We start from the raw sequence: 27573 nt of genomic DNA on the forward strand, positions 1-27573 counted from the left end.
ATGAACCTAGGGGGCAGGGCAACAATAAAGACGCAGACCTAGAGAACGGACTTGAGGACACGGTGGGGCGGGGGGAAGCTGGGATGAAGTGAGAGAGTAGCACTGACATATATACACTACCAAATGTAAAGTGGATGGCTAGTGGGAAGCAGCTGCACAGCACAGCGAGATCAGCTCGGTGCTTTTTGACTACCTAGAGGGGTGGGATAGGGAGGGTGGCTCAAGAGGGAGGGGATATATGGATACGTATAGCTGATTCACTTTGTTGTACAGCAGAAACTAACACAGCATTGTAAAGTGATTATACTCCAATAAAGATATTAAAAAAAAAAAAAAAAAAAAAAGAAAGGAATCCAATGCAGGGGACTCGGGTTCGATCCCTGGTCCGGGAAGATCCCACATGCCATGGAGCAACTAAGCCTGTGTGCCACAATTACTGAGCCTGTGCGCTGTAACTATTGAAGCCCGCATGCCTAGAGCCCGTGCTCCGCAACAACAGAAGCCACCACAATGAGAAGTCCACGCACCGCAATGAAGAGTAGCCCCCACTCGCCTGAACTAGAGAAAGCCCACGCAGCAATGAAGACCCAGTGCAGCGCCCACCCCCACCCCCCAAAAAAAATATATACTGAGTTATTTTACATTCCTTTTTTTTTCATACTAGGTTTTCAAAATCTGGTTATGTTTTTACATTCACAACCCCCTCAATTTGCACCTTCCACCGTTCGGTGCTCAGGGGTGACATGTGACTGGCTCCCGCACCAGATGGACAGAGTTAGAAGGTATGATTGTAGAAAACACCCCATTAAAATTAAAAGCAAGGAAGATTAAATACTTAGGAATAAGCTCGATAAGAAATGTGAAAAACCTATTAGAGAAAATTTAAAACATTCCTAAAAGACATAAAGTAGACTTGAACAAATGGAAAAACTCCCCTTGTTCTTGGGAAGGACGAACAACATCATAGACACCAATTCTCACTAAATTATCTTATAAATTTAATGCAATACCAATAAAGATACCAACAAGGTTTTTTTTTTTTTTTTTTAAGGGAGCTAGGCACACTTATATCAAAGTTCTTATGGGAATACAAACATGAAAGAACAGCCAGGAAAACACTGAAAAAGGCTATGAGGAGAGAAGAGCCCTGTAAGTCATTAAAATGTACAGAACCTCTAAAGTAGCTAACTCAATGCAATAATGGCGTGTGAATGAACACAGAGGAAAGGAAGAGAAATTCCAGAACAGACCTGAGGACACACGGTGTAGCACACGGTAGCATCCTGAGTCACTGGGGCAAGATGAGCTTTTTAATAACTGGTGTTGAGACAACCGGTTAACTATTTGTAAAAGATAAAGCTGGATTCATGCATCACACGATACAAAAGAATAAACTCCAAATAAATGTATCAGGGAGCTAAGTGAAAAAAGTGAAACCACGCTAATACTAGAAAAAAAGTTGGGCACGTTCCTCCTTCACCTTCGTGTTAGTACAAACAATTATATCTAACAATTATTTAAAATCCAGAGGCAATAAAAAAATCAATGAACTGACTATGTAAAGTAAAAAAGAAAACTTGTGCACAGCTTAAAAAGCATTGTAAACATAGTCAAAGGCAACAAGCTGGGGGAATATCTGTAGCATGCAATGCAGTTAAAAGGCTAATATCCCCAATTCATAAAGAACTCTTAAAAAATGGAAGGAAAAGACCAAAAACCCAATTAAAAATGAGAAAAAGATATGAATAGAAAATTCACAAAAGAAATATAGAAACAGCCCTTAAAAATATGACCTCACTGTAATTAGAGAAAAATGCGTATGAAAACTACAGGAATAAGTGCGCCTGACAGATGGGCTCAAGTTACAAAGCCTGACAACACACTCTCTTGGTGAGGCTGTGGCCAAACAGGGGCTCGACGGGGTGGGAGTGCAATCAATGCAGGGTTCAGAGGACCAGGCCACATCAACAAGCCCTGTCTGCACTGACCTCTGACCCAGCACTCCCGCAGAAACACGGACGCAGAGCACCTGCGCTCCGCCCCGCTGTGTGTCATTACAAACCCCGAGAGCGGGGCAGTGTCCAGCGGAGCCCACTCAGCACCTGAAACCACAAGGAAGAGCTGCGGACGCACATGGAGGGCCTTCGGAATACAGGATGTGGGGAAAAAGCCACGGGGAAAGGCATCTCTAACATGCCAACCTTTTGTGTAAAAAAACAGAAAAGCAAATAAGAAACTAAGTAGGAATGGGATAGGGAAAAAGAAATCAGGATTAAGGAGGGGAAACAAAACAAAATAGATACAATCAGAAACAAAGGAAGCCGGCTGCATTTCCTAGGAGTCCCCGTGGCTGTACTAAATGTGCCGCACTAGGTCCTCTTGGGGGAAGAGACCTACCAACCCTCAGGCTACAGAAAGGAACCCTGAACAGACACTGAGGGCAGGTGCGCCGGCCGGTCTCCCTCCGCGGTGGGAGCAAGCAATTCTGAAACCACCCCGTGTGCCCCCCCAGGACGCAAGGAAGGAGACACACTGTGGACCGGGGGGAGGGGGCTGCAGGGAGCGCAGTGGCACCGGAGCCAGACTGCAGTTGTCAGGGTGAACGGGTGGTTTTTACTGCAGAGATTAGGTACCGAAAGACACAGATGTTGGGGGGGGGGGGCACGAGGAGCGCACACGTGCCCGCGTACACACACACGCTCCCCCTCCTAGGCCCTGTCAACCACACACCAGCAGCACCCAGGTCTGGGTCTCAGAGCCGGGACATCTAACTGTGCACAGAAGTGCTCAAAGCGCAACGGGGCGCAGGGGCCACGCGGAGGGGGCTCCCACCGACTGAATCTGGGGGCGTCGAAATGAACAGTGTTAGTAAAGGACTGTAACCTAGAGTGTAAAGAAAGAATCCACGAACCCGCCCTTATATAAGTAATGAAGTAAATGAAAAAATACACAGGGAAGGAGAGCTCTTCCTGTAGAACGCTGAGTAAGAAATGGAGAAGGAATAACATCAGAAAAGTCAGCATGATGTAGGCAAACAGCTCAGTAATAATCCCCCTGAGCAGTAACTGTCGTCGACCGATGCTAAAAGTAGTGGACGAATGTCTGATACGGCATAAGGGACTCGTCTCCCCATGAGACACTCCGGGTGAGCACAGGTCAGGTGTCAGCCTGGCAGAGGAGAGACGGGCCGACCACACGCACCACGGCCCAGGAGGAGAGTTACCACCACCGGGCAGCGTGCCTCCTGACGGCAGGGCACCCACCAACACAGACCCATCACCCCCAAGGCGCTGCCGCCAGCACTGCGTAATCTGAACCTGGCTGTGAAGAAACGGCACCAAACTGAAATCACTCTAGATAGTCATTTACTCTAAAAAATGGATGGGTCACACTCTCTAGAGATGTCAGGTTGTGAGAAAGTGAGGAACTGACGCATTAAAGGAAATTAAAGAGATATGACGTGTGACCCTGGTTTGGATCCTGTGTCAGGAGAAAACAACTTTGTTTCCTAGGACATTAAAGGGATGAACGGAGAAACATGAATAAGCCTACAGCTAGGTAACAGTCTTGTGTCAGTGTTAATTTCTTGATTTTAACAACTACACTGCACTCCCTGCAGCCCCCTCCCCGCGGTCCACAGTGTGTCTCCTTCCTTGCGGTCCTGGGGGGGCACACGGCATGGTTTCAGAATTGCCTGCTCCCACCGCGGTGGGAGACCGGCCGGCGCACTTGCCCTCGGTGTCTGTTCAGGGTTCCTTCTCTAGCCTGAGGGTTGGTAGGTTTCCTTCCCCCAGAGGACCTAGTGCGGCACACATTTAGTACAGCCACGGCGACTCCTGGGAAATGCAGCCAGCTTCCTTTGTTTCCGACTGTATCCATTTTGTTTTGTTTAGTTGTTAAAATCAACAACTACATGGTGCCCCACCCCCATCTGTATCTTGCTGTATCTAATCTCTTGTTTTGAGGAAACACACACAGCAGTATTTCAGGGTAAAAGGGCACCATGTCTGAAAGCACTCTCATTTGGTTCAGAAAAGTAACCAAGAGGGAGAGACAGGACAAAGCAAGTGTGGTGACATGCTGAGCTGGACGGGAGTATGTGGGAATCCTTCGTACTCTTTCCTGCAGCGTGGGGGAAGTCTAAAATTACTTCAAGGTAACCAAATGTAACAACAATGCCTACGTGTCCCTCATTGTTGGCGAAGAGGCCACACAAAGCACGAAGCCAGGACACAGACGGCAGCATCCACCTCCGTGAGGGACGGACCCTGAGAGGCACCCGACCCAGCGCCCTCCTCGGCCCGAGATGCCCCAGCCAGACACACGCCCCTTTCCGCTCTGCATTTACCGATTGAACTGCTGCCTCTGTCTCCCTTCTTCTTCTTGCTTTTCTTGCTCTTGCCCTTGGGCTGCGGAGAGTCTGCTGGCGCCGGCTTGCCGCCCTGCGGGTGATCGCTGGGCGCGGCGGGCTCCGCGGGGGCCGGGCTCGGCTTCTCCTCCCGGACGTGGTTCAGCTGCTTTCTGTTGTTGTTGTTGCTGTTGACTTTCCTCTCCTCCCTCCTGTGCTCTGCCAGGGGCGTGAGGTCAAGCACTCTGGCCTTTGACTCAGCCTGGGGCCGGGGCCGGGGCTGGGCCTCTGAGGCTCTGGGGGGCTCCAAGGGCTTCCTCGCCGGCTCACTGCCCGCTTTACTGGTCTGCTTCAGCTTCTGTTTGCTGCTTCCCTCTTTGTGGTGGTGCATCATGTCCAGGAGGAAGGACAGCGGCTCCTGCTGCTTCCCGTTGACCCCTTTGGGCAGAAGGAGCTTGGAGTCCCTGGCGGCCGCGGGCTCGGTGGTGTCCCCGTCGGCCCCCGGCCCCGGCCCCGTCTCTCTGTGGTCCACGTGTCTGGAGGGGGAGCGAGATGAGGTTTCTGGGTCTTCGGTCGGCTCCAGCGAGCCGTTGTGGATGTCGTCAGAGTTGGGCGCGGACTCCGTGGCTGCCTGGAAACTCCTAGCAAGCATGTCCAACTTGGGACAGTCTTTACTTGGCCTCTCCTTCTTCTTCTTTTTCACGGCTCTCAGCTTCTGAAGCTCCTGGAGCCGCTGAAGCTCCTCTTTGAGCCGCTCCTCCTCCTCCTCCTCCCGCCGCCGCTCCTCCTCTCGGAGGTGCAGGTGCTCCCGGGCCCGGGCCTCTGCTTCAAGGCGTGCTTTCTCCTCCAGCTGCCGATGTGAAAGGAAAAGGCAACTTAGGACAACGGTAAGTGCTCGAAAAAGTAAGACACACACACAAAAATGAGATAAAAGCTGAATCGTGTGATAAGAATAGAAACCCTGAAAGGGGTTGTAATAGGTCAAAAGCTTAAAACACACCTCCATCAAAGCAGGGGGTGGTAGTCAACAAAAAATTCCTTAGAGCCTTTGCCCTAGCCCTGGGCACAGAGGGCAAGGTCAGAGCAGCTGCCGTGCTCCTGCCCCGCGTGGGCTCTCCCGTCTGTGCGCGGCGGGCGGGGGATAAACCGGACAAGGACGAGACTGATCACGAGGCAGCAGTTACACAGCCGCACCGGTGCCGCCAGAACCTTTCCAGGTGGGGAATGCTGCTGATGCGTTCACGTGGGGCAAAGCAACGTTCAAGAAAATGTGTACTGAAAAGCTCGAAATTTCTTTTTCCCACCCTAGCAGGTAAAATTCCCAATATATTTTCACTAGCGTGACAGAGCAAATGACTTCCTAAAATGTTCAACATGACGTGGCAAATAGACAATGGTTATTTCTGCTGTCCAACTGGCAGGAAATTAATTTTCAACTCAAGCGAAGATTGTATTTTTTTAGTGACACACATTCCAGGAGCATAAATGGAAAAGATTCCTTCCGATTAGAAAACAAACGAGGGATTTCCCTGGCGGTCCAGTGGTTAAGACTCCGCGCTCCCAATGCAGGGGGCCGGAGTTCGATCCCCAGTCAGGGAACTAAATCCCGCGCACCGCAACTAAGACCTGGGGCAGCCAAATAAATAAATAAATACTAAAAAAAAAAAGGAAACAAACAAACACCCAGGAAGAGTAAGGAGAACGGCTCCTCCACCACTGGGCTCCAGTAAGGCTCAGGCTCGTAAGAGTCTTTGAAAAAAACATCTTGCGTGGGAAAACGTAAAGGTCCTTCCGAATTTAAATATTTTTCGTGATGTTTCAGAAGGCAATATTTTTAAGAGACAGCTTGCTTGTTTTTCTAAATAACTTAAACATAAAATTAGGTTAAAAATTCAATGACAGGTTTCAAAAAACTGTAACTTGACAATTCATGTACAGATTATTTTAAATTCTTGCTCCATCTGTTAAAGGAAAGCTTTGCTGGAGGCAGCACCTGACGGACAAACTCCCACAGTGTCTCCCGCAGTGGCCCCTGCAGGCACTCCAGGACCTCCAGTCTGCAGGCCCGACCTGCCACAGGACAGAATCTACAGTGAATCCAACCCCAGTGTGTGCTGCCTTCATTTCAACAACCGGCCGGCCAACCAGAGACAAGGCAGCTTTGTGGGCCCCTCTGCAAACGAGGTGCTCGGCAGAGAGCACGAAGGGTGTGAGCGGGCGCCAAGGACGACCTGGGATGCGCCTGCAGCATGGTCTGGATCCAGGCCGCCTGCAAGGACAGAGGATAGGAGTCCGGGTGGGGGCAGCCCTGAAAGCACCTGAGCCAGTCCAAAGGCTTCCGACGAAGCCCAGTGGCGAGTCCCCAGGGCCTCGGACCACCTGGGACCCCGGGCGCTGAAACACCCCTGGGTGGAGAACACACTTTCTCCCCACACCGGGTCTGGGGCAGAAGCAGGCCGCTCCCTCCAAGCCCCCTAATTCGACCTGTGGCCAATCCAGACCTATCTCGGGACTGGGGGTGGGTACAACAGCGGCAGTGAACCCACTCAGTTCAATCACAGCTACCTTAAGAGTCACGGCAACTAAGTTGGAAGCAACACCACACGACAAGTGGCCTGACCCTGGGTCCATGGTGGGCATGTCTCCTCCTTCACAGGGGCCTCACGCCCTCCCAAAGCAACCCATCCTACGGTCAGAACCCTGTGGCCCTGACGAGTCCCCTCTGGGCACAGCCCACGCCTGCCTGCTGAGGCGGGCCCGACACCTTTAAGGGGGCTGAAACCGGGAAGAACCTCCAAAAGAACTGGCGGTGGGGAGGAAACCCTAGAGGAGATGCCGTTCCCATCACTTTCAACGTCGCAGGAAGTAATGGATACAATTTCTTCTGCGCGTCACGCTCACGCGTTGAGACCGCGCTCAGGTCCGGCCGCAGCTCACCACTGGGCCAGCCTGGCCAGTCTCGGCAGCTACTTGCTTTTGTGGCAGCCCCCGCCCTAACGGTGAGGGGACCGCCTGACTCTCGACATCACTGCCACGTGCAGGCCCTCCTTGGAGCGGTACCGCCTGATCTTCCTCTGTCAGCGGGGCCGCCCGGGGCCCTGTACCAGCCTCGGGTCAAAGGCGCTTCTTCAGCCCCAGTCTCCAGAAGCCCACAGCGCCCCGCCCTCGACAGCCAGGGCTGCTTCCTCTGCTTTCCTGGGAAAGAAGTTCCTTCGACAGACAAGAGGTGGAGGGGCTGCTGCAGCCCTGACGCTGGCCAGCACAAGAACCGGAGGCCTGTTTTAGAGCCATTAACAAACCCCTGGCACAGGAGGGGGCTCCACGGCCTGAAAATACAACCTGGGTCTTGAAGCAGCGTCCAGTTCAGGCTGGCAGGGGCGGTCAGGGGCTCTTGAAGCAACACTGGGAGCCTGTCGCCCAGCCCCGAGCTCAGAGGCCCCCCCTGGGAGGCCGCCTGGTGCAGACCTTCTGTTTACCTTTCTCTGCTTATGCCGTGCACGCTTGGCGGCCCGGGTGCTGCTCACGGGTTTGGTCTCCGAGCTGTTTATAAACTGGAGCAAGTCTTCCACCCTTCGATGGTCAACCACACTCTCCCTTTCTGAGAGTTGATCCGTTTTCTTAGGTTGCTCTTCTTTCCTCTTGGTCAGCCGTAAACGAAGCTTTTCCCTCATTTCTGCATAATTTCTACTTGTTGGCGCAGCTGGAGGCTAAGACAAACGAAAACATGACGGAACGCAAGTTTTAATGATTTTGAATATACCAAATATCAGATCATAGCATTAAAAGTGAAATTTTTATTGTTCAAGTAACACACGTTCATCAGGAAAAGTAACTAAATAAAAGAAACAAATGGTTCTTGAGAAGAAGAAAAACCTTTCATCACCAATTACCTTTCAAAGGTAGTATTTTGGCACTGACCTTCAAGCTTTACCTATTCACAAAAAAATCTGGCAGAGGATGTACAACTATGTACACAAATGGTTATTTTTAAACTAAAAAAGAAACTATTATACATGCTGTAATTGATCTACTTTTTATGTAATACGGTGTGACTACCTTCTCACGTCAATAGATGTGTTTATAGTATTTTTTCATCCCCTCGCCGGTTTCCTTTTCAGTGCTGAAAAGACTTCTCACTGACTACTAAAAACACCTGCATGAGTTTAGGAAATGCGGAGAGGACTAAAGCAGAAAAAGAACAACTCCCAGCCCCTGCTCTTCCCACCACCCACCCCCAGACACCATGGCTGACACTTGCTTGTATGGATGAAATGACTGTCCTGGGACACCACACAGCATGGATGTGTCTCAATGTACTGTGCAGTCGAGCAAGAGGAATCCGCCTGTACAGGCTGTCCATTGTGTGGACTCAACAATTCCCACGCCTGGGTAGCTAGCAGGTCCTATCTATCTCATCAACTGTTTTAAAAATCACAATCAAATGCAAAAGTGCAGAGATGAAATACTCAAAACTAACTTTGGGCAAATACGTGTCATTATTTCTTTACGACAACTACAACCTAGAAGTGGAACCACTGTTTTAGACCGTATCTTGATTTTAATTATGCTCGCAAATAACGCTTTACACACAGTGTAACCACACCCTGAATTCAACCTGGTACGTTATTCTTGCAAAGGAGTTTGCACATTTTACAACTCTAATTTAAACACACAATTTACAAACATCCATGGCGAAACACTAATGTTACGCACTTAAGTGCGCTCTCGGGCACCTGCCCCTCCCCCCGGAGGCCCTCCGGCAGGGGAGCGGCCCAGGTGCTTACCCCGCCGTGCCCGAAGAACTCGCAGTAGCAGCAGTCACAGTACTTGCCCTCCTTCTGGTTGGTGGAGGTGGAGGTGCTGGAGCTGTGCTCGGAGCAGCTGTCCTCGTCCGCAGTCTCGTCCCCGTCGTCCTGCTGCGGGTCATAGACGCCGTTCTCGCAGCGATGCCCTTCACAGTCGGGGTCGCTGCAAAACCGCGCAGGGCCCGTCAGCAAGCAGCCTGCCCCTCAAGGGGCGCGAGCATGGCGAGCGGTGGCCGAGGCTGTTCTTTCCGACCAGCCTGCCCTCGCCAACGAGGCGCGGGGCCTGCACGACCCAGGGGCCGCGCAGGTGGGACAGGCGCAGGCCGGCGGGCACACCCAGAGGGGCTTCTCAGGTGCACACACATGGCCTCTCCACTGTCCCTCCCACCACCATTTCATCCTGGGGGATGTCAGGGCGGGGGAGTGGCGGCAAGTTCAAAGGTAACGAACACTGACTTTTTAAAGAAAGCTGTCGAGCGTCTGTTGCATTGTTCTTTGCTCAGTGTGTAACAAACGTGACTTCAAAACACCCACGGGCCCCCCTGCCGTTGCTGGCGGTCTGCGCACAGACCCACAGTGGCCCTGGGCTCTGCGGAACGGGCCGAGACCGGAGCCCGCCCCTCCCCGCTGCCGGTCCCCGGCTGGTGAGCTGCGAGGCCCCAGGCGCCGGAGTGTCTCGGGCGGTCCTGCAGGGTTAGGTGGTTAGGTCGCACGGCACCCATTCTGAAGCGCGCCGGCCTCCCCCGCCGGCCCGGGCTCACCTGCAGACGCTGGGAGGCGCGCTGACGGAGCCGTCTGTGGTGGGGGCCACGGGAGCAGGACAGAAGCTCTTGCGTGAATCCGCAAACCCGGGAGAGGTGGCGGCCGTTTTGGGGAAGGACGGGGCTGCGAGACCGGCAAGGTGAGGCGCGGAGGCTGGAGAGAGGGCGGCGGGAGGGAGGGCGGGAAGCGGCACCAGGCCTGTGGGGCTGTTCCTCGGGGCCGCCGGCACCCCGTGCCTGTGGTCCTCCTTGTTGATGCCGTGAAAGACGTCACCTGCGTTCAGAGATGCCAGAGTCACTGCCAGTGGCCAAGGTCAGGCAGACGTTCAGGCTTCTCTAAGTTAACACTTTTTTTTTTTTTTAAAACCAACTTTTGGTCTGAAAATGTTCAAATCTATAAAAAACTTGAAGGAATAGTACAAAGAATACCCATACACCCTTCACCTGGATTCAAGACTATTTACTATTTTGTTATATTTACTTTCTCTCTCTCTCTCTCTCTCTCTCACACACACACACACACACACACACACACACACACAATTTACTGGTGGCTTAACATGTGGAAGCAAGCTGCACTCACTCCTAAACATTCCAGCCCGGACTCCTGAGAACATGCATGCTTTGCTGTAAAACCTCGACACCAGCGCCAACTACAGACAATTAACCTCGAGGTGACATTCTCATCTCACGTACAACCCCATCCAGACTTCCGGCCTCTCCCACAGTCCTCTGCGGCTTTTCCTCCAACCCAGCAACTTTTAAACTTTCTTTTTTTCCTTCCACAATGCTGACATTTTTTGAGTTGAGGCCAGCTGTCCACAATTCTGGATTTACTGTCTCATGTCTGATTTAGCTGAAATATTCTACGCACGAATCCTGCAAAGGTTATGTTGGATCTTCCCACCTGATTGCACAGGAAGCACCTAACGTGTTTGCTCCTGTCGGTGAGGCTACATCTGATCAGGTGTGCAGGGGGCAGTCAGCACCTTATCTTCCCTTTGCAATCTGCCAGTCACCTGTGGGTGCTGCTCCCAGACACCGGCACTACTGCATTCCCCAAACTGAGATCCAACGTCCTCACGCCCATGAGGACGCTCACCTGGGCCCCCTGTCACCAGCTGGCTGCAGAGTGGCCTTCTGTCTGTATCGGTCTTGCACACGCAGTCAGCAGCAGGCTTCTACCCAGACGGCTTCCCACCCGACTCCCTCTTCTGAGCATCCCGAAGGATTCTCGACTTTAGTTGCGTGCTACAATCAGTTCCCTTATTCTTTCCAATGCTCAAACAGTCCTAACTTTGGCTAGTGAGGCCTCCCTCTCTGATCCGGCTCCCGTGTCCCTTTGACATTTGCCACTGGCCTCTGACTGCCCCCTTGCTTTCAAGCCCCCTCTTCACTCTGCTCAGATCAGAGTGTGACAGCGACACCACCTCCACGCCAGTGATCTGCACGGCAGCAGGGGCTGCATCTCGGGCTGGTCAGCAGCCCCACCAGCTGACTCTCCATGAGGCTTCCACTTTCAGATACCTAAAAATTCCCCCACGTGTTCAGAAAGCAACGACCTCTTCCTACCACAGAACAAGAAGCACAGAGAGGAAAGGCAGGACACCATGTGGCAAAGCCCTTGAGAGTGTCAGTGTGACAGTAAAATTCTCATCAGAGTCCTAGAGGACATGCTCTTTGTGCATGAGCATTCTTAGGTGTTAATTACACTGACATCTCTGGCCAGGCCGAGTGAAAGGGAATTACGGAGATGCTGAGGAAGAAGGAGCGAATATGCAGCGTCAACCCCGAGGGTCCCTGCGAGCTGGTGGGCCTTACCTAGGGAGGGCGGTCTCTTGGACGACACTCTGAACTGGCTGTTGCTCGACTGCACCGTGGTGGCCGTGCAGGACACGGAGGAGGTGGCTGACGACGTGGCCATCACAACTTTGTTTGCTTCCATAAAAGCATCTTGGAAATTGTACAAACATTTCTTTTTCGCGGCATTTTTTTTCTCTTTACTATCCGGAACTGCAGGCGTTTCATTGCTAGATGGAGGTGGAAGAGCTTCAGGTCTTGTTTCTGAGAGTGTTGGCCCTAATATGTCATTCCCTTCAGAGAAGAATGGGAAAATTAAGGCTTCTAAAAGAAAGAGCATTTAGCTAAAACCTAAAGGACATCTGCTGACTAAACTATGAACACTGGGGCTGCTACTGAAGTTAGTATTCCAATGGGATGACACTAGTCAACTAGCTTTCATCTTAGAAGAAAAATTTATTGAGCACCTACTATGTGCCAATTCCTGTGCTAGGTGCTTTCCAAAACTTATTGAATGTCTTAAAACTACTTTCTGAGCTTAGTACTATCATTCCTATCCTGAAGATGAAGAAACTGAGGCTCAGAGAGGCTAAGCAACTTGCCCAAGGTCACACAGTTAGAAACCCTTTCTAAGCACAGACCAGATGTCAAGTCTAGCTTGCTGTTCTCAGCACATGCAGGGGCGGGGGTGTGGGACCACCAGGGGCTCTGACCACGTGAAGACAGAGATGAGGCAGAGGTACCAACCCCTATTCAGGCGTGCCCTGCCCTGCCACTGAAGAAACAGCTGCACCTCAGCAGTTGAGGCCGCAAGGAGGAAGGTGCTTGTTAGAGGGGACAGGTCCCATGTAGGGTCAGTGCAGAAAGAGAGAAAAGGAACGTATGTCATAGCATTCAAGCCACACCACGCTGCTGCACCGGGTCGAGGTCTGCTGGTCACCAATGCTCGAGAACCAAAGGCCCAACACTGTCCCCTGGAGCCAAGACGCTCAGCAGCCCTGGGGCAGGAAAGACCCAGTGTCCGAGGCCCGTCCGGCTCCTGTGCCGGCAATGGGCCGCCAAGCCCAGAGCCTTGCTCCACTCCTGGCGGCAGACATGGGTGGGTGGAACAGCCTGATGGGGCCAAGGGGCCTCCTGCCGGAGGTGGAGGTGAGGGGAAGCAGCAGCCCGGGTCCCTGCTGGGGAACTGCAGCAACAGAGAGGGCAATCCACTCAGCACAGATCATTTTAGACTTTAAGAAAGTTTTAATGAGTTCCTTACCAGAAATTGTATCTGGCAAGAAAGTGCCAGGATTCCAGTTCTTATCATTCATCACTTCTGATCCCCAAAGACTTATAAATTTAGAACTATTCCACTCTGGAGTACTCCCAAAACAGCTCGGATAAATATGGTCTTGAAGAGATGCATTGAATACCTGATGTTTATTTGTGTGATTCTGAACAGGTGCTGGCGGTAAAGCCTACAAAAAAAAATGTTCTAATCATATATCAAAATTAATATACTATTTACCTAAGTAGTTAAACTACAAACAGACAAGTCATTACTGAAACCTTGTGGGATACGCCTGCCGTGAACAGGTGTCCCGGGGAGCACATCTCGCAGAGGCTTACTTGGTTATTTACGAGGCTGTACGTGACGGGGCAAATTTGAACCAGATGTAGATTTTAAAAGCAACTGATGCTCAAGGAATATATCAGACAAACTTTAGACAACTCAGTGACTTCTAACATTCCTCCCTAGTCACATTTCATTTTATTTTTTAAAATAAATTTATTTATTTATTTGTTTTTATTTTTGGCTGCGTTGGGTCTTCGTTGCTGCGCACGGGCTTTCTCTAGTTGCGGCGAGCAGGGGCTACTCTTCGTTGCGGTGCACGGGCTTGTCACTGCGGTGGCTTCTCTTGTTGCGGAGCACAGGCTCTAGGCATGCGGGCTTCAGTAGTTGTGGCTTGCGGGCTCTAGAGCGGGCTCAGTAGTTGTGGCGCACGGGCTTAGTTGCTCCGCAGCACGTGGGATCTTCCCGGGCCAGGGCTTGAACCCGTGTCCCCTGCGTTGGCAGGCGGATTCTTAACCACTGCGCCACCAGGGAAGCCCCCTAGTCTCATTTTAAATGAGGCCCATTTGCATGAGATCTGCTCCTGTGGCTTATTCTCATCTGACATTTTAAAAATCACCACGCACCGCAACGAAGAGTAGCCCCTGCTCGCCGCAAAGTCAACTTTGGAATCACTCATTAAAATGGTCAGCTCTTACACTGTTCCCTCACACTTGGACAAAGTGCAGTGTAAGTGTGAAGAAAAGATGGATTCTACATTGAGCTCTAAACCCACCCTCCCCGGGGTGGGGAGGGGAAGACCCTTGTCTTAAGATGCCAAGGGAGGGCGCTGGGTCCACACATTTATGGGGTGACTGGCCGTCAGCTGCTCCCTGCACACGTCCTGGGCCCTCCCCCGCCTTGGCCCCCATCTCACAGCCCCCTGCCCCCGCCCCCCCATACCCCCAGCAGTCTTCGCCACCGCAGCCAGAGTGGGCTCATGGAATGTGAGTAGGAGGGCGTCACTCCCGCCCTTCGGCTGTGCCACTGGTCTCCCACTGCTCTGATGTAAAACCCAAAGTCCTGAACGTGGCCGGCCTCCCCCGTCCTTCCTGCTCACGAAGCCCCTGGACGCACGGGTCTTTCCTTGGTCCTCAAACTCCAAGCTACTTCTTGACCCACAACTTGGCTCACACTGTGTCCACTTTCTAGGAGGTCCTCATCTCAGCTCAGACCTTGCTGACTTACATTTATCCTACTGGCCACAGCCTAGATGTCACGTCCTCGGAGAAGCCATCACTGCCTTTGCTCTCACCACCCAGCACCCAGACCACGGTGGGCCGTCCCATCAAACACACTGAAGTCCATAATTTTCCCTCTCGGCACTTAACACAGTCATAATTCAAGACTTATCTTTAACCTATTGGTTTAACGTCTGCCTTGCCTCAAATTATGTTAAGCTGCAAGGGGACGGGGCCACCTGGATCCTGGCCCTGCCGCCCCTAGCATCTCGCTGATGCAGCACACGGCCTTCCCTCTGCAGGTGTGTGCCCGGGCCCACGCAGAGGAGCTACAGGTCTGTGCTGGGAACGTCCCTGAGGACACAGGAATGAGCAGTGAGTGCTGTAAGCTCAAGTGGGAGGGTTTGGGGATGATTCCCAGGAGCGGTGATGGTCTGGCAGAACCCTGAGGGCCTGGCTGGGCAGAGGGTCGAAGGGAAGGGTCAGAGCACAGGGATGGCCAATGTCCCGGGACAAGTGTGCCACAACCTGACGGGCTGCAGGGGCCACAGCAGAGACAACTCCGTGTGACTTCCGTCCTGAAGGGGCTGGGGAGCCACAGAGGTTTCTACGCAGCAGGGTGAGATGGTCTGGTCAGCTGATTAGAAAAATGGATCTGTGGCAACCTGGTGAAGGAGCCAGAGGGGAAAGGATGACGCGGAGAGCAGTTAGTAAGGGGCCGGGGAGGGCTGGAGCGTTGGCGGGGCAGGTGGGGAGGAAGGGGAGGGCTCGGGAGCTCCAGGCCGGCCACGTCTGAGCTGAGACTGCGCTCAGGTCAGAGCTGCTGCCTCTGGCTCCACCCCTGGGAGGCGTGGCCAGTGACGGAGCTGGACGTTCCAGGCTGCCCAGTCTGAGGGGTCCAGGGCCAGCTCGCACCTTTACTAGCTGTGTGACCTCAGGCAAATTACTCAATCTTTTTGTGCTTTAGTTTTCTCATCTGTCATTTGGAAGTACCTACCTCCAGGGGACGTGGTAAGAATTAAGCCAGATGGTGCATGTCAAGGGTTTAGAGTATGGCCGGGCCCAAAGGAGGCATTTCCTGAGTGCTGAAGTGGGTCTCCCTAGACACGAGCCAGCCCCCCACCCCACTGCCGCCCCCGCTTCCCTCCCTCAGCTCGGGCCACTGAGCAGCTTAGCGCACCCGCTGACCCTCAAGGGGCTCAGAGAGACGAAGGCGGAGGGTGAGGCTGGAGCGGACTCAGGATTTGAAAGTGGGAAGAAATGGGGCTGGACTGGACGCCCAGGACCAAAGCAGAAGCCTGGACCAGCTGTCCTGGCGGAGTCGCCCCAGGGGCAAAGGGCGAGGACAAGAAGCCTGTATTTCAACAGATGTCAGTTTCCACAAAGAAGTGACAAACTAAGAGCTGCTTTGCTGAGAAGGGACGGATGAAAACTAACGATCAAATGGAAGCAGGTTTCTTAGTCTTGAAGACCTTCTGCTAAGGGCAGACATACCTGACAGGTGGGAAGCAGCCGCTCGCTCACCACGTCAAGCTCTGAGAAGCAGCTTGGAACAGCAGAAGCACGTTGAGGGCTCAGAAGCTACTCAAGAACTTCGGAGACCCTCGGGCACGGCCAAGCGTTGCTAGCTCCTTCCTCCTGGAGAAAGCCTGGCTGACCACCGGGAGCCACCGCCTGCGTCTTTCCAGAGAGGTTTTGCTCATCCTTCAGGACTCCTGGTACCCGAGCATCACCTCTCTGCAAACCCACCCCACAGGCTCGGGGAGTTCTCCTTCTTCAGTGTTACTTTCCTACTCCGCATCTACAATTCCTATAAAGGTGCGTCATAGTATTTTGAGTTTTCAAATTTGACTGTGCTTTTGTCTTCTCTTTAGACTGCGAGGTCTCTGAAAACAAGGACTGGGACTAACCGGTTTTTATTTTTCTAGCATGTAGCACAGGGCCTGGCACATACTGGATGTTCAATAAATGTCGGGCAGAATTTAACTTGGCGGAATAAGGGGATGTAGCCGTGGAACTGTTATATTGGAGACATAAGTTAGCGATTCTATACATCTGATTCACACACTTCTTCAGAAGCCCACCTACTCAAAACAGGAGGCCCAGCTGTAGAGAACAAAGGGAGCAGGGGTCCGTAACAAGCAAGCTGTATTTGTATGAATGCTTCTGCACAAGATGCCTACTAACTTCCATAGCTATGGGTTTCCTTCAGGGAAAAAATAGGCACCTGTCACCCAGACCATTTTGGGGCCATGCCTCCGTAAAAACACTAATGATTTAAGCACAAAATAAGCCTCTCAACATGTGGATAACGCTATTAAATTGGAACACTGATTTCAATCTTTATACAAATCCACATGGCGTCAATTAACAGAAGTTCTCAATTGTTCTCCTCTTTGAGACAAAACTGACTCACGGGAAAGCAAAATTTTGCTTTCAGTGGAAGCTCCGACACACACACACACTGATGCCCTCAGCACGCACGCCTCTGCGTTTATGCAGGAACCTCAGACCCAGCCCGTCTCACACCCAGATGTCCCCCCAGACGCCATGAGCACGGAGCCGAGAGCGCACGAGGCTGAGCCGCTGCGCGCGGGCGGGGGAGGCCGGGACGCCCAGCATGCAGACACGAGGGTCCACTTATACCCCAGCGAACAGGAGCGTGACGACCCCTCTGCCCTGCGCTCTGCTCAGAGGCTCTTCAGCGCTCCTGCCAGAGAAGAAGAGGCCAAGCCCCACCTCTGTTTCGCCGTTTCGTAGGGTCAGAAGAACTGAACTCTGCCTCTGAAATGAAACGCAGATCACAGGTCACGACATGACCCCCAGACGGCAGTCTATTTATGTCCCTATTTTCCACACGGCATTTTTCTCCCTCGAATTCCAACTGAACGTACACTTGTACCACGTTTATGAGACACTTCTGCAGTGGTTGTACACAAGTAACCCGGTGAGGGGGCGACAGGTCCACAGGCCCACAGCCACGGGGGAGTCACGTCACCAGGCTCCGCTCAATGCACTGAACTCACTGACCATTTCCAAATAACCCTTATGCTCCCGTGGAGACTTCAAGACGTGTGTCCCCCTTCAGTTCCAGGCCCTCCCTAATGGGGCAATTGCTTCATAACACGTTCTCCAGATGGAAAAGACATAGGACTTAAAGCTGGAAGCCTCGAGCACTGCTCCCGGGCCACGCGCAGCAGGGGAGCCTGCTCTGTTGGGGGGCGGGAGGTGTGGCCCATGTGCTCACCTCTAAGGCCGTAAGTTCTCCCTCCTCGGGTTTGGTCCAGTGAGGGGGGACACTTCACTCTACGTCCCAGATGAACGGCACCAAACACTTTTGTAACAAAGGGCTGAGCTATGGAGAAAGCAAGGGAAACGGTCCACAAAGAACCGACAAGAACATGGCAAGAAAAACAGGACCCAGTGGAGGTGCGGGAAGGGATGGCTGCCCTGGGGACGTGTGCGCGATCGTCACCGTGAGGAGGGGATGGGTGTGGTCCCACAGGAGGAAGGAGAGCTGGAGACAAGGGGAGCTAGAGGGTCCCAGGGGGTCAGCTCCCTGCTGGCACCTTTGCACCAGCAAATGCAAACCCTCTCTTGAGGAAGCACCCCCATTCCGCACCTGCTGAACAAAACACGATCTCATGATAAAAACAGATTTAGCTCCTCAAGGTTTCATTCAAACACAGAATAACTGTGTAAAATGCTTAAAGAGAGGAAAGATGAAAGAAAAAGTGATCAAGGAACAAGAGAATATAAAAAGTTTCTAACATATTTGAAAAATAAATAAATTAAAGCTTAGAAATAAGAATTACAGGTGGGATTAAAAACTCAAACTTAAGGGGCAGGTTAGACCCAATTATAGAGAACCACTTAACTGGAAGACTGATCCAAAAAAAGTTCTCAGAACACACTGAGAGACAAGGAGACGCATTTCAGGTACGGAGAGACCATCAGGTATGACGTGCAGGATGAGAAGGTCTAACCAGAGGTCCAGGGAGAGACAGCAGAGCAGTTAAGAGGGAATACAAACAAGATAAAATGGCTGAGAATCATCAGACAGGAATTTAAAATTACTCATATGCTGAGGGCTCTGACGGGAAAGGTACACAACATGCACGAACAAATGGGTAACATGGGCAGAGAGATTCTAAGAAAGAATCAAAAAGAAATGCTAGAAATAAAAAAACACTGTAAGAGAAACTAAGAATCGGCAGACTGGACACAGCCAAGAATCGAATCAATGAGTTTCAAGATAGGTCAAGAGAAACTTTTCAAACTGAAATGCGAAGAGAAACAAGAATTTAAACAAACAAACAAAACCCCAAAAAAACCACCACCAACAATGACCAAAAAAATAGAACAAAATGTCCAAGAGCTGTGGGGCAATTTCAGAAGACATTTCAATATGGTGCCTGGAGTCTGGAAGGAGAGGCAGAACAGGCAGGAGAAACACCTGAAGGAGCGACAGCCAAGAACGTCCCAGACTCACAACAGACACCAAACCACAGACCCAGGAAGCTCGGAGGACACCAAATAGAATAGATACCTGCAAAATCCACACCTGGGCGTATCGTATTCAAACTGCAGAAAACCAAAGACAACGAGAAACTTTTGAAAGCAGCCTAAGTGGGTGGGGTTGGGCGGGGGGAGAAACCCCTGCACCTACAGAACGAGGAACGCAATCACAGAGGACATCTCATTGAAAACCATGCAAGCAAGAAGAGTGGAGTTAACTGTTTTAAGTGTTCAAAGAAAAAAAAAAAAAAAAAAACCCACCAACCTAGAATTCAGTATCCAGCGAAATTATCCTTCAAAAGTGAAGGAGAAATAATGACTTCCTCAGACAAACAAAAACTGAGGGAACTCATCTCCAGCAGACCTGCCCTGCAAGAAATGTTAAAAGATTCTCTTCAGGCAGAAGGAAGATAATATAGGTCAGAAATCTGGATCTACATAAAGAAAGGGAGAGCAATGGAGAAGGAATAAATACAAGTAAAATAAAATCTCTTATTTTTCTTATTATTAATTGATCTAAAAAATAACTTTGAAGTAATAACAGTGTACTCGGTGATTAATATATGGATAAATGAAAATAATGACAGCAATGTCACAAGGGATGGGAGGGAGGAATTGGGAATAATCTGTTAAAAAGTACCTATGCTACATATAAAGCAGAACAGTGGTATCCGAACAGGGACTTAGATTAGTTAAAATGTATGTTCTAATACAACGGCTAAAATTGAAAAAAAGGCATAATTAATACGCTAAGAGAAGAGATAAAATGGAATCAGAAAATGCTCAATTGAAAGTGGAGAAGGCGGAAAAAGAAGCCTCTGATAACAAATAGAAAACAGTTACAAACATGGTTGCTATTAATCCAAACACATAAAAGAACGACTTTAAAAGTGAATGGTCTAAATACACCAATGAAAATACAGAGATTATCAGAGTATATTAAACAACAAGAACCTTCCCCCCTCCCAAAAACCCCAAGATCCAAGGATACCTGTCTACAAGAAACCTACTGTAAGTGGTGGGTGGGGAGAGATACACCACGGAACAGTAACCGAGAGCTGGTGGAGCTACACTAACTGCAGGCGGAGCCGACTGCAGAGCAAGGAGCGTTATCAGCGATAAAGAGGGCCACTACTTGATAATAAAGGGTCAGCTCTCCAAGAACACGTAACAATCCTAAACACGTAAGCACCTAACAAAAGAGCATCAAACTACATGAGGCAAAGCCTGACAGAGCTGCCAGGAGAAACAGGTGGATCCACTATTATAGCTGCAGACCTCAACCTTCCCCCATCAGAAACGGGGAGATCCAGCAGGGAGGGATCAGTAAGGACACACCTGAACTCAACAGCACCATCAATCAACTGCTACTTCATCCAAAAACAGCAGATTATGCACTCCTCTTAAGGAACATGGAGCATTCACCAAGAGAGACCACATTCTGAGCCACAACGCACACTTTAACAAATTCGAAAGAACAGAAATACAGTGTATGCTCTCAGACCAGAATTTAATTAAAGTAGAAATCAGTAACAGAAAGATAGCTAGAGAATTCCCAAATATTTGGAAATTAAATTCCCTATCACTTACAGCTTTAATTTTTTCTCTAGTATTTCATCACGGTATTTACCTCCTGCAACTACTTCTAACTTTCAAATAACACATCTGAACGTACAAATGAAATGTATCATTGGTACAAAGACATCTGAAAACAGAAATAGTCTTCGAGTTTTTCTAATTTCAAGAAAATAAAATTTTAACAGTGCTCGTTCCAAGCATTTTAGGTCCTAAATATATTTACCCACGATGGCAAAAGTATGAATTAAAAGAATTACAACTACAGTGACATAAAGTCTTCAAGGCGGCAACTGTCATTTAACCAGAGCAGAAATTTCTAAAGGCCCTGACAACACAGAAACACCAGCAGGTCAGAAGAGCTTCAATGGGGACGGCTGCCCGCCACACTCAGCACCACCTCCCTCCTCCCAACTGTGTGTGGACCATCACGCTGAATGGTGCTGGCCTCTCTGAGAAACCTGCCCTGACGGAGCTGAGGATGAGTCTGTGTCCTTCTAATACAGCACATTTCTTCTCTACCATCTCCTAGGGGGCTGGGAACACACGATGCGTTTAGGTACAGACGCAGCCACAGTACTCAAGTAAGTCAAACGAACTCCAGTAACACAAACCAACTTTGCAAAACCTGGTTAAGTGACAACGTAAGATTGTTTAGAAAAGCAAACATTTTTATACCAGGTACCAATGAAGTATTCTGTCAAATGCATCTCATTTTTCCAAATAAAAATGGCATCCAACTAGTGTATTTTAAACGTATTTGAATACTCTTGACGTTAATACTAATGTGGCTGAAATACAGCTTAACAGCTTGTCCTCCATATTTGCCTTTCCAGCCACGAATCTTTCACGTCTATCTACTGGACTACAGTTTCATGGGTATCAACTAAATAGATTCCGATACAGATGATGCTCTCCCGGAATGTTCTCCTTCCCCTTTATCCTTCTATAGACCACTTATAACGTCCCAAGAAAAGGCCAAAATTCAGGGGGAAAAGATCAGTTTTAACTAGAGGTCCCAATAGCCTTTGGGAATAATCAACCTCACTACTTTACTTGAAGATTTTTAGGAACTAATTCTTGAACAGCTTCCACCAGCAAGAAAGTATGAGAGACCATTCTATACCCTTTTCTCCGGGTGGTTCCCTAGGGACTAGAAACTGGAGCTCTATTCAGGTAAGAACAGGGAGCCAACAGCTTCCCGAACTCATACGTTCACCCAGAGGGCAAGGGCTGTGGATCGGGCAGACCATGAAAATAGCCTGGCCTTGAATACATACCTGAATAATGCTACTTAAAATCACCCGATTAACAAAGGTGTCATTAAGTGTTCAAATTGAGCAATTCAAGCTAATAAAATTTAAGCATAAATGTGAGTGGTCACCAAGCACTTATCATAAGAGAACATGACAAGCTGATTACACTCTGTTATAAACCAGTGGTTATAATCTCTCGCCTGTGCCCCTCCCCAGCTATGGCAACGTGTGGCCTTCTCGAGAAAGCCCCTTCCAGACCACGTCCTCCCTTTCTCTCCCAGTGGAGAATCACTGCTTTAAGTAACATTATCAGTAGAGTTTGGGGAAAATTCTACTTTTGACTGACTAGAACTAATAACACGAGGCAGAATAAGTGACCAAAAACTAAAATTTCATGATAAGAGTCAATAAAGGTAAGTTCAAAATAGCTAGAGAGGCACAAAGAACGAAACTAACCTGAAAATCTCACTGCAAAGTCTAAGATACTAAACATAAACCTGAGGTTCTCGGAGAAGAAATGCACGCAAATCACACTTTCCCAGCCCCTCACTACTCTCCTGGCCAGGCCTCCTGGTCTGCCCCCAGCCCCTCCCACTCACCTGCTGGCATGCGGGCTTCCACCGCATGGCACCCAGGGTCCCTCCTTCAAGCTTGTTCCTTTCTACATAAAAGTCCTCAGTCTCGTGCTTAGAGGACAGTCATTTTAGACCCTGTAGAGCCCAGCCAGTGTCAGAGGACTCATGTCACATTCAAATTATTTTACCCACCACACTGAGAAAAAGAGCCAGGCCTCGAAAAGCTGTGGGTAGAGAACTGATCTGCTCTCTGGGTGGGGAGAAGCCCTGTGTGGAAGGTCCCCGAGCACAACCTGTCACTCCGGCACCATCTGAAAAACTCTTCACGTACTAGTTAATTCTGGAGGAATAAACCATGACTTTCATGATGGTTTTTACAAGTGTAAAGGTTCAAAATTCTAAGAGTTTAAGGTATTACGGTAAAAGGTAACATTTACAGACCCTCCAATCAAGCGTGGATGCTGTCCTACACAAGCTGCCAATTTATGGATTTCCGTTTGTTTAAACATGTACCCCTCAAGGTCTGAGTGACGGGTGAGCTTTCCAGCCCTTTCTGCCCTGACTTACCTTACTGTGTGTGAAGGGGGGCGCTGTGTACAAGGTGGGGTGGATGAGAGGGCGAGGCAGGTGTGGGACGGCGTGCAAGGGCACATGTCCATGGATGTGGGGGTAAAGATGCAGAGCGGGGTGTGTGGGCTTCTCGGGGCTCAGGAACTGGTGGCCGGGAGGAAGGGCTCCAGCGGTCACCGCCGACGGCGTCAATCCAGACGCCTCTTGTTTACAGACATGACATTCACAAGTGTTTGGAGCTTGTTCTGCCTAAAGGGAAAGAAAAAAGAAGTATTTAGTAAATGAGCATTTAGTATTTAGGGAAACAAAGAATTGTATGGACTGAATTAGAGCCAGTCACACAGCAGATACAAAGGCAGCAGGGCCCGTCCTGACACCCCAGGTTGACGGGTCCCTCCTTGTGAGGTAAACGAGGGCCCCCAGGACTGGGACTGAAGAGACCTGAAAAGAGAAGGGGTGCGCACCTCACCCCAGCTGGGTGTCTGCTGAGGCAGCAGCCACACCCATCTGCATCCCGCGCCTGTCTGAGCAGGGGCAAGGGGACTGGCAAGATGGCAGAGTGGAGAGAGGGAGCTGGGACCAAGGACAACAAGACCACCGGTGCCATGCTCCGCCGGGCTCACACTGCTTAACGGATGGTTACATAGAGAGTCTTCAAAATGCACCAGAGACGGGACTTCCGGCTAAGGTGGAATGAAGCAGTCGGTGACTCTTCTCCCTCAAAACAAGTGTAAAACTGAACACGATTGTCAAAGGCAATCGTTTTGAGGCTCTGGAAATCAACCAAAGGAAAAAAACAAATTGAGAAGCGTTTATTCATGCAAATCTGCTAGAACTTTTAGGTAAGAACAGAAGGAGTCTAGCCTTCTTGCCCAGGGCTCTTCCTATTCCCAACTCCCCACACTCCTTAAAAAACTAAACTTTAAAACAAACAAACAAACAAAAAAACATAACTCAAGAATCAATAGCAGAATTAAAATGGTACACTAAAATTTTCTCTGATATGAAAAAAGGAAGTAAAGGAGGGACTGAGGTACCAAAAACATGAGACATATAGAAATAACCAGCAAAATTGTAAATGTAAATATCATCAATAATTACATTAAATGTAAATGACTCATTTCAAACAAAAAGCAAGGACTGATGGACAGGAGAAAAATATGAAACCAAACTAAAAGACTGGAAGGCAAATTTTAGACTCAAAGACACAAGCTGAAATTAAGCGCTGAAAAAATATATAACATAACAGTACTCTGAAGACAGGTGGAGTATTAATATTAGACAAAATAGTCTAAGATAAGTAGCAGGGAAACAGTTCATAATGACAAAAGGGCCAATATATTAGAGAGCTAGAACAATAATTACATGGATACACATTCAACAACACTGCCCCAAAATGCATGAATCAAAAACTGGCAGATTTGAAAAAGGAACAGACCACCCAAAAGGTACACTTGAAGACTTCAATATGTCTCTCTCAAAAATTTTCAGAACTAGATAGAAAATCAGTAAGGATATAGAAGACTTGACTAACGTTATCAATCAACTTGACCAAACTTTCATTTACAGGACGCTCCACCTAATAGGGGCAGAATACAAATTATTTTCAAGTGCACCTCTAGGATAGACCACGTTAGGCCATAAAACAAGTCTCAATGAATTTGGAAGCTCTAAAATCAGTAATCTAAGCTTTAGATTCAACAAGCTAGAAACAGAACAAACCAAACCCAAAGAACGTAGAAAGAAATAATGGAGATCAGAACAGAAATCAATGAAAGAGAAAAGAGACAAACAGAGAAAAGTAACAAAACCAAAAATTGGTTATTTACAAAAATGGAAAAACCTATAGCCAGACTGACTGAGGGGGTTAAAAAGGAGTAAACAAAATTACCCAAATCAGGAATTAACATCACTACAGACTCTACAGAATTAAAAGAGAGTATAATAAACAACCATATCAAATTAGACAACTTAGATGAAATGGATAAATTCCTAAAAAGACACAAGTTATTAAACTCAACCCAAAAAGAAACAGAAAATCTGAATAGACCTGTAGTAAGTAAACAAAATTTGAATCAGTAATTACAAAATTTCCCACAAAAAGAGACCAGGCCCATGGGATTTCACTTGTGAATTCTATCAAATATTTAAGAAACCTCAATCTTAGACAAATTCCTTCAGAAAATATAGGCAGAACAAACAATTCCCAACTCATTCTATGAGGCAGGTATCACCCTGATATCAAAGCCAGACAAAGACATCATAAGGATGGACAACTTAATATAGACCAGTATCTTTTATTAGCACAGATGCAAAAACCCTAACAAAATAACAAATAAAGCAACATATGAAAAAGGGACTATATGCCATGAGCAAGTGGAATTTATCCCAGGAACACAAGGTTGGTTTAATATACGAAAATCACTTGATGAGATACACCACGGTAACAGAATAAAGGATGAAAACCACACGGACGTCTCAACAGATGCAGAGAAGGCACCTGGAAAACCCAATGCATGTTCATGATACAACTCTCAAGAAACTAGGAGTAGAACAGAATTTCCTCAACTTGACAAAGGACATCTACGAAAAACCTACAGCTAGCATCATACTTTACTGGTCAAAGACTGAATGCTTTCCCCCTAAGACTGGGAATAAGCAAAGACATCTGCTTGTACCACTTCTATTCAACACTGTACTGGAGGTTCTAGCTAGCTCAATGAGGCAAGAGTAGGGAATTAAAAGAATCCAGATTGGAAAGGAAGAAGTAAAACTGTTTATTCACAGACAACATGATCTTGCATGTATAAAGTCCAAAGTAATCTACCCCAAAAAAAAAAAAAAAAACCCAAAAACAAAACCACAAAACATCAACCCTTCTAGAACAAGTTTATTAGCAAAGCTGCAGAATTCAAGATCAATATATAAGAATCTATTGTATTTCTATATATTACCAACAATCAATTGAAAATCGAAATTAGAAAACACCTTCACTATAGAATCAAAAGACATCTAATACTTAAGAATAAATTTAAGAAACATGTTCGAGAACCACAGACTAGAAATTTTTTAAAACTGCTGAGAGAAATTAAAGATGACCTAAATAAATGGAAACAGCATGGTCACTGACTGACAGATTTAATTTTGTTAAGACTGTATTTTCCCAAAATTGATCCTTATCATCCCACAAATAAAAGATTAGGCCCAGAGGATTTTGCTGATGAATTCTATCAAATATTCAAGAATTCAATGCAACCTCTATCAAAATCCAAGCAGGTCTTTTTGTAGAAGGTAACAAATTGTTCCTAAAATGTATACGGGGAATTCCCTGGTGGTTCAGGGGTTAGGACTCGGTGCTTTCACTGTGGCGGCCCAGGTTCAATCCCTGGTCGGGGAACTAAGATCCCACAAGCCATGCAGTATGGCAAAAAACAAAAACAAAAACACATAATAAAATAATAATAATAATAAATAAAATAAAGAATAAAATGTATACGGAAATGCAAAGGACTTTGAAAAGCCTAAACAATTTTGAAAAAGGCCCACCAAGCTGCAGGGCAGATCCTACCCAATTTCCAAACTTACAATAAAGCAACAGTCAAGTAGAATATGGGTTTAAGGACGCAGAGATCAAATGAACAGGATACTGAGTACAGACATTAACCCATACATTTATAGTCAATTGATTTGCAACAAATAGCCAATGCAATTCAACAGGGGAAAGGATGGCCCTTTCAACAAATGGTACTGGGACAACTGGATACCCAAATATGCAAACAGATGAATTTGGACCCTAACCTCAGACCATAAGCAAAACTGAGTCAAATGGACCACAGACCTAAGTAAGAGCTAAAATTATAAATATTATAGAGGAAAAGAGAGTTTTGTATTAGGTAAAATTTTCTTGGATATGACTTCAAAAGCATGATTCGTAAAAGAAAAAATTTATAAACTGGAATGCATGAAAATTAATAACTTTTCCTTTTCAAAAAACACCATAAAAAAACTAAGACACACCACAGACCAAAAGAAAATATTTGTAGATCACATACTTGATAAATGACTTGTACCAATATATAAAGAACTCATTTTTTTTTTTTTTAATATTTATTCATTTGGAGGTGCTGGGTCTTAGTTGTGGCATGCAGGATCTTCGTTTCGGTATGCGGGATCTTTAGTTGCAGCGTGTGGACACTTAGTTGAGGCACGCAGGATCTAGTTCCCCGACCAGGGATCGAACCTGGGCCCCCTGCATTGGGAGTGCGGAGTCTTAGCCACTGGACCACCAGGGAAGTCCCCACAAAGAATTATTAAACTCAAAAACAAGATAGAGAAGGAAATGCAACCCAAACGGCCCTTAAATATATGACAGAATGCTCAACTTTGCCCATAAAAAATGGAATGAAAACTGAAACCTCACGGGGTTACCACTTCTCATCTATCAGACTGGCAAGAGTTCAAAACTCTTCCAGGGGTAGTGGAGGGCATCACGCTCTGACCCGGTAAAGCCACCCCTGGTGACCGCTCCTAGGGACAGAACTGCCTACGTATAAAATGTCAGATATGTAAGGTTACTCACTGAATAGTTTA

At 48.3% G+C, this 27573-nt stretch overlaps 1 protein-coding gene across 3 annotated transcripts in view; it reads right to left on the bottom strand.

Moving 5' to 3' along the window:
• Window positions 1-27573, bottom strand: part of FAM193A (family with sequence similarity 193 member A) — a 172788-nt gene that overhangs the window by 17019 nt on the left and 128196 nt on the right. For all 3 annotated transcript variants that reach the window (XM_068543553.1, XM_068543552.1, XM_068543554.1), the window contains 7 exons: window positions 22981-23232; window positions 12976-13174; window positions 11736-12008; window positions 9915-10188; window positions 9133-9316; window positions 7825-8055; window positions 4349-5198 (listed from right to left, as the gene is read on the bottom strand). In XM_068543553.1, coding sequence (XP_068399654.1) covers window positions 4349-5198; window positions 7825-8055; window positions 9133-9316; window positions 9915-10188; window positions 11736-12008; window positions 12976-13174; window positions 22981-23232 — 2263 coding nt within the window. The remainder of the gene's footprint in view (window positions 1-4348; window positions 5199-7824; window positions 8056-9132; window positions 9317-9914; window positions 10189-11735; window positions 12009-12975; window positions 13175-22980; window positions 23233-27573) is intronic.

The sequence above is a fragment of the Eschrichtius robustus genome, chromosome 4 (assembly GCF_028021215.1).
Source record: "Eschrichtius robustus isolate mEscRob2 chromosome 4, mEscRob2.pri, whole genome shotgun sequence".
NCBI classification, from domain to species: domain Eukaryota; kingdom Metazoa; phylum Chordata; class Mammalia; order Artiodactyla; family Eschrichtiidae; genus Eschrichtius; species Eschrichtius robustus.